At 46.0% G+C, this 12,137-nt stretch overlaps 1 protein-coding gene across 1 annotated transcript; it reads left to right on the forward strand.

The window, feature by feature from the left end:
- The first annotated feature begins 4,572 nt into the window (after positions 1 to 4,572).
- Positions 4,573 to 6,940, forward strand: LOC125942177 (uncharacterized). The gene is made up of 2 exons (XM_049660337.1): positions 4,573 to 4,944; positions 6,748 to 6,940. Exons 1-2 carry the CDS (start codon positions 4,649 to 4,651, stop codon positions 6,923 to 6,925), a joined length of 474 nt encoding a protein of 157 aa, XP_049516294.1. The 5' UTR covers positions 4,573 to 4,648; the 3' UTR covers positions 6,926 to 6,940.
- The last annotated feature ends 5,197 nt before the right edge of the window (positions 6,941 to 12,137 follow it).

Raw genomic sequence — 12,137 nt, forward strand, 5'->3', positions numbered from 1 at the left:
TGGTGTAACAGGAGTCCCGGGACGCTCAGGTTTCATTCATGCTACCGCTGATTCTGCTTTCTTCGTAGCCAAAGAAAAGTAAGGCAGGTACAGGGGCTTACCAACAAACGAGCACTTATGCCAAAGGACCAGAGTGCGACGCTGCTAGGCAATCCTCAGCGATCAACACCGCCACACGACAGTCAGTCTCCTTAGCAGCCGCAAAACCTTCCGCATGCTCCGGTGATGACGATGATGATGATGATGATGATGACGACGATGATGATGATGCTTTATCATGGCTCGCACCCACTGAAGGGGATAGGCCAAGAATTGGGCGGAAGTAGGTAGCTCAAAAAAAAAAGAAAATTCTTATTGAAAATGAGAAACGCAAAGTAAAAGTATGGTATGGTATGGTATGCCTTCTTTGATGGCCCACATCTACTGCAGGGAAATGGCCAAGATTTGGATAGTATTAGGAAACATTTGTTAATACTAAAATTCGTAAAGTTGTCAGGAGGAAATGAACAAAAATAAAATTTGAAGAATTTAAGAAAATCTCCTTGAAGCTATTTTAAATCCCTCCACGGCTGAGCAAATATCCCTGTGGCAACTTCCAATGAGAGGAGGCTCCTAGGGATAGGATATTTATAATTGAAGAAATTCACCAGCCCTTCCCCTGTCGAGAAAATGCGGGTAAGCGAAGCTTGTCGTGTGTGTATCTGCCCTTCTTCAAGGTATTGTAAAGTTCACGACATGTCACGGTAAAAAAAACATAAACGTTTATTAAATGTATGCATCGAGGGAAGGAAACGTACAACGCAACGGAAGGAAAAGTTGTACCAAAGGGAAAGAAAAGTAGATGGAAAGGGAACGAAAAGTAGTAGGAAAGGGAAGAGAACGGAGTAGGTCAAGTACACACGCGACAACTTTTGCTTACCCCATTTCCTCCACAGGGGAAGGGCTGATAATTTTCTTTCTCTCTTTCTTTCTCTCCATCGCCCTCTTTCTCTCTTTCTTTCTCTCCATCGCCCTCTTTCTCTCTTTCTTTTTTGTCCCTGGTATGTGCCATTGAGCTTGGACCATTTCTGCACTATCGCCAGGATCGGCCCACTTTTCAACGTGACACCACCACCACCACCACCACCTCCGAAACTTGTGAGCCTATTCGCGACTCCAGCAATTCATGCGACACCTAGCGGCGAGCCCCGGAAGCCTCGTACGGAGGTCGGAGCGTCGGAGCAGACGCTCCGTCCGTAGCCTTCGCACTGCGATCGGGTGCGCGCTACCATCTACGAAACTTGGAATTATACTGCGTTTTGCAGTTTTGCGGCGCCGAAGAGCCACATAGATTGCGAATCTTATCACAGCAAAGCTGCGACAACGGCAATAGCTGTGTTCCCAACATCTTGCTCGAGAAAGTTATCTTTCTTTTTTTTTCCGGCGAGGGTCGGTTTGTTGTTTGTGTGAAGAGAACGCGATCCTGTTGCTTGTACTATGTTTGCAGTAAAGCGCTACAGCGAACTGCTGGAAGTTTGCGTTGAGGTTGTTACTGCCATCGTGATAACGTTCGGCGTATGCGTGCTGCAACATGCAGTTTCATGTGATAGCCGGCATGGCAATGCAGTTTATGATGCAAACGTCGCCGTGGTACTCAAGCTTTCCTTCATTAAAGCTGTTATATCGGATACATGCGGCGCACAACGTGGAACTACGGAGTATGGTACATCAGCGAAAATCAGTACATCGGAGTTTCAGGTACTCCCGGGTAACGTCGGTAAATCGTTCTATGTAAACACCACATGTACGCGCCAGCGTGCAAAATAACTATGGGGTGACATAGTAGTACGCCTTCCTTGCGACCTGGACACGCTGCCCGTGTAACTAGTGCAAATTAGTAGGCGCTCATTTGAAAATGCGTAATTAACAAAGCAATTGCATCTTTTATCAGTGTCTGAAGGAAATTGGCAGTTCAGAGGCGAACACAGTTTTGGCCGCTTAAAGTGCAGGATACGTAAATTATAGAATAACATGAAAAATTAATTAGATTCATAATGCAATAGCTTAGTTGACATTCTTTTGCACAGAAACATTTGTTTTATTTCCTTAGTTTACACAGCAGCCATAAGCGACATGTTCGTAGACAGCGGGTAGTAATCATTGCATGGTCAGGCCACGCAGCACAAGCCATACATGTACATGGTGTGCAAATATTTTTATTGTAGTAATCAGATCTTTCGGTTTCTTATTTATCGTTTTGTTCTCTACGAGGGAAACAATGCGCCGACTACTACAATAACTACAGCTAAGCGAAGCACCAGTCACGTTGTGCAAATCTTGAATGTAAAATAGACAACAGGAACGCAAAAGTAGCGGGAAAGGTTCACCACAGATTCATAGTGCATGCTTCCGATAAAGTGCAAAGCTTGATTTTAGGTTCGCTTGCTCTCTGGACTGAAAAGAGCGTGCAGAGTTTGCGCCTTCGCCGAACGAAAATGTTAAGCAACAACAATGAGAAAGTGCGTGCCGGCTGCGCATTTATCCGCATGTACAGTGGCAACAGCTGATCGAGCAAGTCGGTGCGCTTCTGCGGGCCATGTTAAACGTGCCAAACTGAGCAGGTTGTAAGATTTCGGCAATCCTGGCGAGGCCAGCGTGACGTATCCAACTTCGCCGGTCGCTGTCTCGCACGCTCGAAACACCGGACTATCTATCCGCGCCTTAACAGTAAATCAAAGCAGTGGTTGTAATTTTCTGACCATCCAACAGTGCACGAGTACTTCGGTTCCACGACCAATGGGTTAAAGAATACATCGGTGATTTTCATCAGAATCTCGTGCGGGTCCGCTGTCACGCCAGATGTTTGTACACACCGTGCGACCACTTCAGCCTCATTACCAACTGTGCCTCTCTAAGATCGGCTAAAATGATTTGGTCGGCGTAAGCTACTCGCTTTCCTTCCACAAAACAGCGCAAATCGGCATCACACTGCACGAAAATAATCAAACTACAGTGTACTGCACATCAAACACAGCGGTTGCGGCGACGCGGGGACCTCCGTATAACCGCCATGTTGCACAGTGTAGCCAGACGCGGCCAATTTTCGCAGCGCCCCCTGCAGTTCATTTGAGTTGCGAATAAAGCTTCGCTTAAAACTTAAACCAAGCTGAGTAAACCGTGAATCTATAATGCTCCGGATCTCACAGGAATTTTCTCCTTATTCACTACATAAGCCCTGTCGCAAATATGACACAGAGTACAGTGGAGGGAAAACGGCAGCGATTATATACAGAATGTCCCTGCTAACTATAAACGTGTTTGTGCGAAGATTTTAAGATATTTTTAAGCATCAGCTGTCGTAGATAGCACAATTATAGTACTTGAGCTGGTCTACTAGGAGAAGCGGGCAGCATTTGCACGAGAAATCAAAATGCATTATCGACTATTCAACCAATATTCACTAATAAAGTTTTCATTAATTACCATACGGTGCTATTGCAATTTGAAAGATGTAGGTGGTGAGACTGCAAGGTGCATCCACTTGGAACGAATTCTCAGGATGACACCAGTTTCGAAATAATAAATGTCGAACTTTGAGAAGAAATAGATTGGTGGTCCACTTAATTTTGTACTTGAATTCATAAAACGGAGTTTTCCTTAAAAAATTATCGGCCCTTCAACTCCGTGAAGATTGATGAAGCGAAACTTATCACCATCACAACAAATTGAGGGTATGTGTACCCGTTCAAAGTGCTGAACGCAGGCCGTTTTCCATTGATTAAATATTTCTTACACGTACCGCAAACTCTGATTTCACCAAGGTCTTCTCCATTAGTAGCATAATGTTCATTCAACACTTCCACTGCATTGTGTCGCTGTTAGTCGGGACGGATCACACTGATGACGAACAAGTTGTTGTCGAACTACAAACGCTTCCGTTCGATGTCTCGAGTTTGCTCGGCGACTTGGTTAGCATCATCCGCCCGCCATTGCCGCTTGCGATTCTTCAAAATGAAATTGCTTCAAAATAAATCTGTCCATCACGTAAGACAATGAATGGCTCATACCCCCTCAAGCAATGGCTCATACCGCAGTAAACGCGGCCTCCCCCTTACGACGACAGAAGAAAAGTAAAATTATACGCTGGAATGGTGAGCGGCAACGCAGCCAGCTGTGGAAGACGCCGACGACGAACGCGGGAGCAACGGCACGAGCGCATTCGCGCGGTTGCGCCGAGGGGCACCAACGCGCAAGCTGTGGAAGAAGACGACGACGCTCGAGCCATTGCTGATGATGACAGTATTTGAGAACAGGCACTGATGTTCAGGCTAGACATAAACAAGCTTCGCTTGTAAAAAGGTAAGTGGAACATTAGTGGATTTTTACCACAACTTCAACGGTAAGCTTAAATGTGTGTAAGGGTATAAGGTCAGAGGACACATAAGGGCGCAGGTCGGTACACATAGCTTCAAATGGAGGACAGAAAAAGAAGAACGACACTGAGACCTCGCCCTCGCGCGCTGCCGCACGAGGCTCAGCTGGCATAGGTAAACCGCGCTCGTGCTTTCGAACAAGCCGCTACACCGGTCGATGCACCCAGCGTCATCTCCTCCACGGCTGCGGATCCACGTTACCACGAGTATCGCTGTCCTACAAGACACCGTCGTCGATGTTACTCGTCACAAGTTCAGACGTGGCCAAAAGTGGCGTGTCTTACATGCCCAGCAGCTTGGCCATGAAGGAAGTTCTACCAGCGAACCGGGACCAACTGGACAAGGACAAGGAACGAGCCGGCGAGAGCTGCGCAAGTCATCGGTGGAGGGCCGAGGGCGACCTGCTCACTCCGATGGGCGTCAAGGACACCCTGTCTCACTGCAGCAACAAGCGAGCACTATGCACCGTGCAAGGAGCCCGGCACCACGCAGGGGTCGTAGCCAGGGACGCCGGACTGCTGCTGATGTCCAGGTATAGATCATTGGGGTCTTTCTTACGTCAGATCTACAGTACTTGCAAACTCAATAAGCGGAAAGGCGGAATAATTTTATTTCAATATTATGATGAAAATTATAATCATGGTTTATTCTGTGACATGAAAAAATAGTTTTTTTACATAGCCTTGCAAAGAAGGTAGTTATGGCACTTATACTTGCCATATGTAGCGCAATTATCAGTTGAGTTTCCGTGGTAACACATTCGATGGCTGTCGAATCTAGCTTCTTCCCACAATCTTGCGCCAAAGTGCCCAAGCTTTAGCCAAGCTTCAGATTTGGCACTTTCGTTTTGGTTCCTGTTTACCTGCGTATTCACTTCACGTGCTTTGGAAGTGTGCGCACTCCTTCTTTCTTTTTCAATATTTTCCTCCGCTTATCTCGGGCTAATGAAGATTATTGGAAGCGAAATTACTTTAAGAGAGTGACACTCCGAAACAACTTTCGAGGGGTAAGCACATCCTCGCTTGAGGATGGTCTTATGGAAATACTGCCGACTTCTGAAAGTTACGAGGCACTGTCATACTGTTCTCAAATACCTAATTGTCTTACATTGTAACTGCTTGGCAGCTCGCCGAAATCATTGTTTGTGGCGTTATCCTTCCATTGTTAGAAGTGAGATTGTCCGAAGTCTCTAGAGGAGTATACGTGTCCACTAATATGCGTCCATGCTGCTGTTATTTATTACGTGCCACGCCTCTTCTACAGTACACTGTCGGAAGATTTTAGAGGACCTCACTATTTTGAAAAAAAAAAAAACTACGTTACCGTGCTAGCGTCGTGTGACTTGGACCTCCTTCCGAAATGAGGACGTAGATAAATCTTCTGTTTACTCGTCTTAATGACTTTGGAAAAAAGTTGCAGTTTCGCCCGAAAGGCGAAGTATCGATTGCGATAGCAAATTAGTATACACCTATACGAAATAAGAATAGTAGTTTTATCGGCCGTATAAAGTTGTAAAAGTTCGCTTACTAACTAAATAAACGAGCGCGGTGTCATGCGCGCACTGGTAAACATGAACACATCTAGCTCGATGACCGCGGAAACTCGTCAGTTTTGCTGGAGTGAGAAAGCGCGCTAGCGGCAGCGAGCAAACTGACCTTCGCGCTGGCTCTCGCTTCAACGCGAACTAAACTTCGAAAGCACAGCGCATACGAAGCTGCTGGCACTCGGCGCATACACCTTGAACCCATCGCAGATCGTTTTGAAGATGGGGGCCCCCACGGGCGCACACTTTGGCCACATCGCAGAACGCTTTCAAGACAGGCGCCCGCGCGGCAGCTCCGTGCGCAGCAGCCGCAAAAGCTGAACGCAGCCCTCCCACCACCGTCTCCGTCGCCTCCTCCCTGTGCCTCGCGAGCGAACGAAGACCGCGTCGCTTCCGACCTCCTTCCTCTCTCGCATGCGCGAGAATAAGCTGCAGTTGTCGGCTCACCCTCGCACGCTTTCACTCGCACACACAGCGTACTGCGCAAGGCGATGGTTTTATCGCAGTTGGACTTTATACGGAACCTCATGGCGACGGCGATGGCAAAAATGTGCTTGGAGTGTCCTATCGCAATAAAATGATGAGTAGCCTGAAGTATACACAGCTGCGCAGAACGCATCGTTAGTAGCGTCAGACTAGCCCGAAACTAGAAGCAGTGGTGCACTGCCACAAACTGCGTTGTATTATTCGTAAATGTTTCTGTATTTCCGGTATGTGCTATTCATGAAGATATACCAACAACGGTTGTCTTTGTGGCGCAATGACACATCAGCATCATTTCTCCCATGCCAGATTGCCCCCGCCCACAGTCGCTGGCAGTACGGTGGCGTGCGCACGGAACGCGGCAAGAAGACCACAGGATGTGCCACAGCATGTCTTCTTGGCAGCGCCCTGTCTCGGCTGTGGCAGCAGAACAGCAGCAGGCAGCCGCACAGTCATCACGGCTGTGGTTTTTGAGAGCGGACCTTAGCACCGGTCAGGCAGAACTGTCGACATTGCTCGTAGCAAGCACGAGCTACCTTGTTTTAAAATATTTAAAAATTGTTTAATTGAATTGTGTGAATGTAATATGATTTCGCGTGCTTGAAGTAAACTTTATGGTTATTGAAGTGTGGTGCCGTGTCGAGTCTATCAGCATGCTTGCAGTGCGCGGTGGCAACGGGCAAAATGAAATGCGCCTAATTCCTTTCCCTCTATCATTCTGTTACACCCCTTCCCTTCGATTACTGCAAATAATATTTAAGAGATGGTAACCAGTTTAAAGGCTACAACAAAATCTTGGTAAACAAAGATGATGCATGCCAAGCCGGACAAATGGTTTTGTTCGAGAGGCTTGATTCGAATATACTGAAATTGAATCTCAATCACGCGAGCTTAGGGTCCACTGGTATGTCACCGCGGCAGTGGCTCGTCACAAGATCTTTCTATTGGTACCATCGTTCAACCTTTCTCTTCAAGAGTTCCTGTGCGAAAGTGCAGCAAAACACGGACACGCTCTCAGATACAAAAAAAAAAAAAAATGCGTTCGCATCTCTCGTTCCTATGAGGGACTAGTGAACCCTCCCCCTCTTGTGGGTACCAAGGATAATGGTATCTGAGGTACACAATTGCCTCACTAGGGTCAGAACAGCTCGATGAAAATTTATGTGCAGCAATGTACTATGCAGTTTGTCACTGGGGCCATTTTCTATGAGCCGGTCATGACTACGCACAGAGCGAACACGCAACATCGAAGTGGTTCTTATGCAGTGGAAGCTGCTTTTGACATTTCCACAGATTTAGAAGCCAAGACGACGTTGCGCTGAGTAATTCTGTCACGATCGCCATCGTGCGACAGTAAGTACAGGCTTCGCTATAAACAGTTACCCCATTTCGTACGTGCCAGTTATCACTCTGTAAATTCGCATGCCGTTCACTTTCGCAATGCTAAGAGCAGTAATGGTTCACGAGGCAGCCGTTTCTTTTCCGAATGTGGTGAACATTAAAGTAAACATCCATCACTGAGGGCAAGTAAGTTAAGCGGAGGGAATGCCGAAACTAAGATATTATTAGTATTTTTTTACGTGTATACTATCTTCCTGATCACGAGGACCATGACAGGAGCGTTAATGCGCAACTCAATGACAAGAAACGCACTATTATTGTAACAGTAGTAAGGTAAAGTGGTGATGCACACTCGTAGTGCAAAACTGAAGACAAGAAAACAATTATGGAAAACCAGCGCAAATGTTTGAAGACATGCATAGCGAAGCTTTAGTCAAGCGGTGTGTATTAGATGCTTAACTAGTACTGGCGATGCCCACAATCGTGTTTACCTTTATAATACGCAACGTTTAATGTCGTGCAATGTACATATTTATGCGTAACACACCATTGACAAGCTATGCCGAAATAGAAACACCAAATCAGGCGGATGCAAAGTGTGAGACGTCCACGCAACGATGTCTCGAGAGTGAAGGCGATGTGGGACACTTGTCGAGGTACAAATGGCGATGACAGGTGCATTCACAGAGGGACAGACAGGTATGCGACGTACATCTGGCTCCATTTAACTACTCTGCACAGCTTGTGCCGTGGTGGCACATACCCATCCTGGAGGTATTTGCAAAGAATGGGCACACAGCCCGTGACACGTACCGAATGGCTACATCGAAGAAAATCAAGTAAGTCTAAAGGCCTGGTAAATGTAATGCGTTATCCAGTAAACCCGTTTGTGTGCTTTACAGTAACCTATGAGCCGACATGATATGTTTAAGATTTTTTTCGTTGTGCATACATGGGTTGTCGTAAAAGCCCCTGTGCGTGTACTTGCATTCGGTTGACTTAAAGGCTTCATATATATATATATATATATATATATATATATATATATATATTATTTATATCCGTGCCTTCCCGTTTATATATGCCACGTCTGACAGACATATCTAAATGTCTGTGAACTTAGTTATTCTACGTTAATTTCTTGTACAGTTTCAACTTCACCCTGATATTTATTCTTGCACTACCCAGTTATATCTCCCCTCAGCCGTGTAACCGCCAACTTCATGGTGATTTCATAGTAGTGGGTACGCGTTTCAATGGAGGGAAGAAAGAAGCCAGCAACCAAGCCAAACCTGGGATGCGCCAAAGATGATAAGGTCATCATCATCATCATCATCATCTGGGAGGGCAGGCGAAGAAAGCTCCTTTTTAAAACACTGAATTCGCGCAAAACACTAGTTAAAAACTTCAGATAATAGTTCCACGACACTCGAGTACGATGGAAGGGAGCGTTTTCTGGAAGCCCGTTAGTTTTACATTGCGTGTGTTTCGCGTTACGCGCGATTTGCTTTTTGATAATGTGAAAATGCGCAGTACTTTTTCTGGTAACAATAGCAAATGCGTAGCAAGCCTCGCATTCGTATTCAAGTTTTAGTCTCAATAGTGTTTCTTAAGTGTTCGCTTCGTGTCTGGCGAAGTGTACCTAAGCGTTCGTCTAATGGAGGCTAATCTTTTGTTAGCTTTGCCGGAAAAGATAACAGTACGCATTGTCCAGGTTAACTTTGACTCTCCGTACTTGTACTCTTTCTGCATTTCTTTATCATGTAAGGTGTACGCGAAATTTTACTTCTAGTGTTACTGTGTTATTGTCATGCACATATTTTGCTTTCGATTATGTTGACTAGAAAGCTTAGCGCAACACAGGGAACAGACGAGGAGGAACGCTAACGAACTATCCCTGTGTCTGTGTCTAAAGCTGTGGCTAACTTTTACAGTCAGGAGCTGGATGGGCTGGATGGTGCATGTCGAAGAGGATCACACAACGCGAAGGCTGGAGGCGAGAGGGACGACATACGTAGCGCTCACTAACTAATAGCCAGCGTTTACTGCATTTGAACTGCATCATGTAGGAAAGGCCAATGTGCGCAGAAAGACATAAAAACACCAATTCATGACAGGCCATTGTTGTTCGCAGGCTATCATATATTCGATAAGTAGCGTAGTTCACTGCAATGAAAGGATGCTAAAGGCACATTGACACATGAATCACCTTGTTGGTATACTTGAGACGCTTCGTTAATCTAATTGGCGCGTTGCTGTGGGTGGCATCCTAGGAACGTGCAATTTTCAACGTACGGTCCAAAATTGCATTTTTTACTGTGATCTGCGAAATTGAACAAGTAACTTGGTTCAGTAAAAAACACAGACACAAGAAAGGCAGACAAAGACAAGCGCTTGTCTTTGTCTGCCTTTCTTGTGCCTGTGTTTTTTATTGCGCCAACTTACTTGTTCAGTTATGGGAAACCAACTAGCCCAACAATTTACTATTCTAGATCTGCCAAATGACTCGCAACTGAGCCCCTAAGCGAGCATGCGCATGCTCGTAAACTATCACTATTGCACCGACATGTTTGCCCATTGTAGCAGCACCCGTATGACAATGGAACCTTTGAAATTTTACGAAGCATCGAGCATGTTTCTTATCGCATTCAGTTCTTTTTAAACTTCTTTATTCACTCTACGGCGAAGAGCAGAAAGTTCACTGCGTGCACTGAACCCAACTTTTATTCCTCATTTTCCCTGAACCTTTTTTAACCTGTGTGATTGGTCATGCACGTAGGGAATAACTGCCGTAGTAGAAAGCGGATTGTTTAACCATTTCTATCCTTAAATTAACTGCCGCGAGTTTCCCGCTCCTGGAACACGCGGGAAACCTCCCTGACCGGCTGCTCTCTGCAGCTACCGGCAGGCGGCGACACAAGTTTATGCTAGCGCCGTCGCTGCAGCAGCTTGCCTCCCCGTAAGCAGGAGCGCACCCAGGATCTCTGCCAGGGGGGGAGGGGAGGGGGGGGGTTGACAGTTTGCCAATACCATCTAAACAGCACTAATTTCGGTTTGTTCATGGGAAATTGTCAAAAAGTTCGCTTTTTGCGAGTGTGCAGACGATTGCGCGTCTTACATCTTAGTTGCAGTACTCAAATGCGTAAGGAAAGAAAAGGGGTTAAACACAAGGGGGGGGGGGTTAAGTCGGCCTCAGGGGGGGGGGGTTACAACCCCCGAATTTCCCCCCCCCCCGTCGGTGCGCCACTGCCGGTAAGTGAAGGCAAATTTGCACTTTTCTCATGAAAACCGGACAGTTAACTGCGGTAAGTGTTATACTAAACGAAGCGGACCCCAAAATGCGATCGTTCTAAAAATTTGAGCAAGAACAGTGCAGCGGTGAGCGCCGAACCTTTTTTTCGAACAAGCGCAGCCAAATATTCAGGACCCTGTATATTTGTGATGTGCCTTCCTCTTCATTTTTCTTTTCTTTATCTCCCTCCTCTAATATATATCTTTTTTTTTCTCCTCTTCAAACGGGTGGGCGCGGTGTGCCTTTTAGGAGACAATGTAGCCCGCTTCTACTTCTCTTTTTGTGTCCAATTATACTATATGTGTACAGAATTAATATTTCTCCCTTTCCCAGTTTTTGAAATATCATATTTGCTTCATCCTACATGTGTGTTCCATTACGCAGTGACTCATCGCTTCAAACTTAGTGCGACCACCTGCCTTACTGTTCCCTACTTTGTCTAATTTGTTCCACTGACTAACCGCGACTACAAGTGCCTTCCCGACTCCATCGCTGCGATCACCAACATTGCCTATTTGAGAGAATTGTTACTGACGATGTTATTAATATAATTTCTCTCTGTAGTGCTATGGGTCTAAATTGCGTAAATAAAATAAGAGTAAAAATATAGAACGGAAAACATGAAAATGGGATTGAAGTAACGTTGGAAGCGGTAACTGTGCGGTCTTTATTTTGAAATAGCTGGCAGCCCACGACACTAGGAGTTGCAAAATTCGTCAAATGTTCTGTGTGCGTTACAAGTCAGTGATGCAGTCTGTGTGCATCATTCCTCATGCGATTGTATTCAGTTAGAGTAGCTTGCTGGGCGAGCGCGAGGCAAACATCGTATGTATCATCAAGGTGCCTTTATAAGGTGTTCTATAACTTTAAAATATACTGAGGCATAGCACCTGAAGTGCCCTAAAGCTTTCGAGTTGCGCCCCCCTATCCGAATTCGGACACCGCGGCTGGAATCGAACGCTCGACCTCGTGCTCAACAGCGCGAGGCCATAGCCACTGAGCAACCACAGCGGACGGTGGTTGCTGCCTTCCCGCTTTTCTCCTTTCGGGTGGGTGATTGAGTCAC

The sequence above is a fragment of the Dermacentor silvarum genome, chromosome 1 (assembly GCF_013339745.2).
Source record: "Dermacentor silvarum isolate Dsil-2018 chromosome 1, BIME_Dsil_1.4, whole genome shotgun sequence".
NCBI lineage: Eukaryota > Metazoa > Arthropoda > Arachnida > Ixodida > Ixodidae > Dermacentor > Dermacentor silvarum.

Bases quoted from the DNA above. Each gene is read 5' to 3' on its own strand.
- LOC125942177 (XM_049660337.1), top strand. From the start codon at position 4,649: ATGTTACTCGTCACAAGTTCAGACGTGGCCAAAAGTGGCGTGTCTTAC. The intron at 4,945-6,747 runs GTATAGATCATT...CTCCCATGCCAG, and splicing joins GGACTGCTGCTGATGTCCAG to ATTGCCCCCGCCCACAGTCG.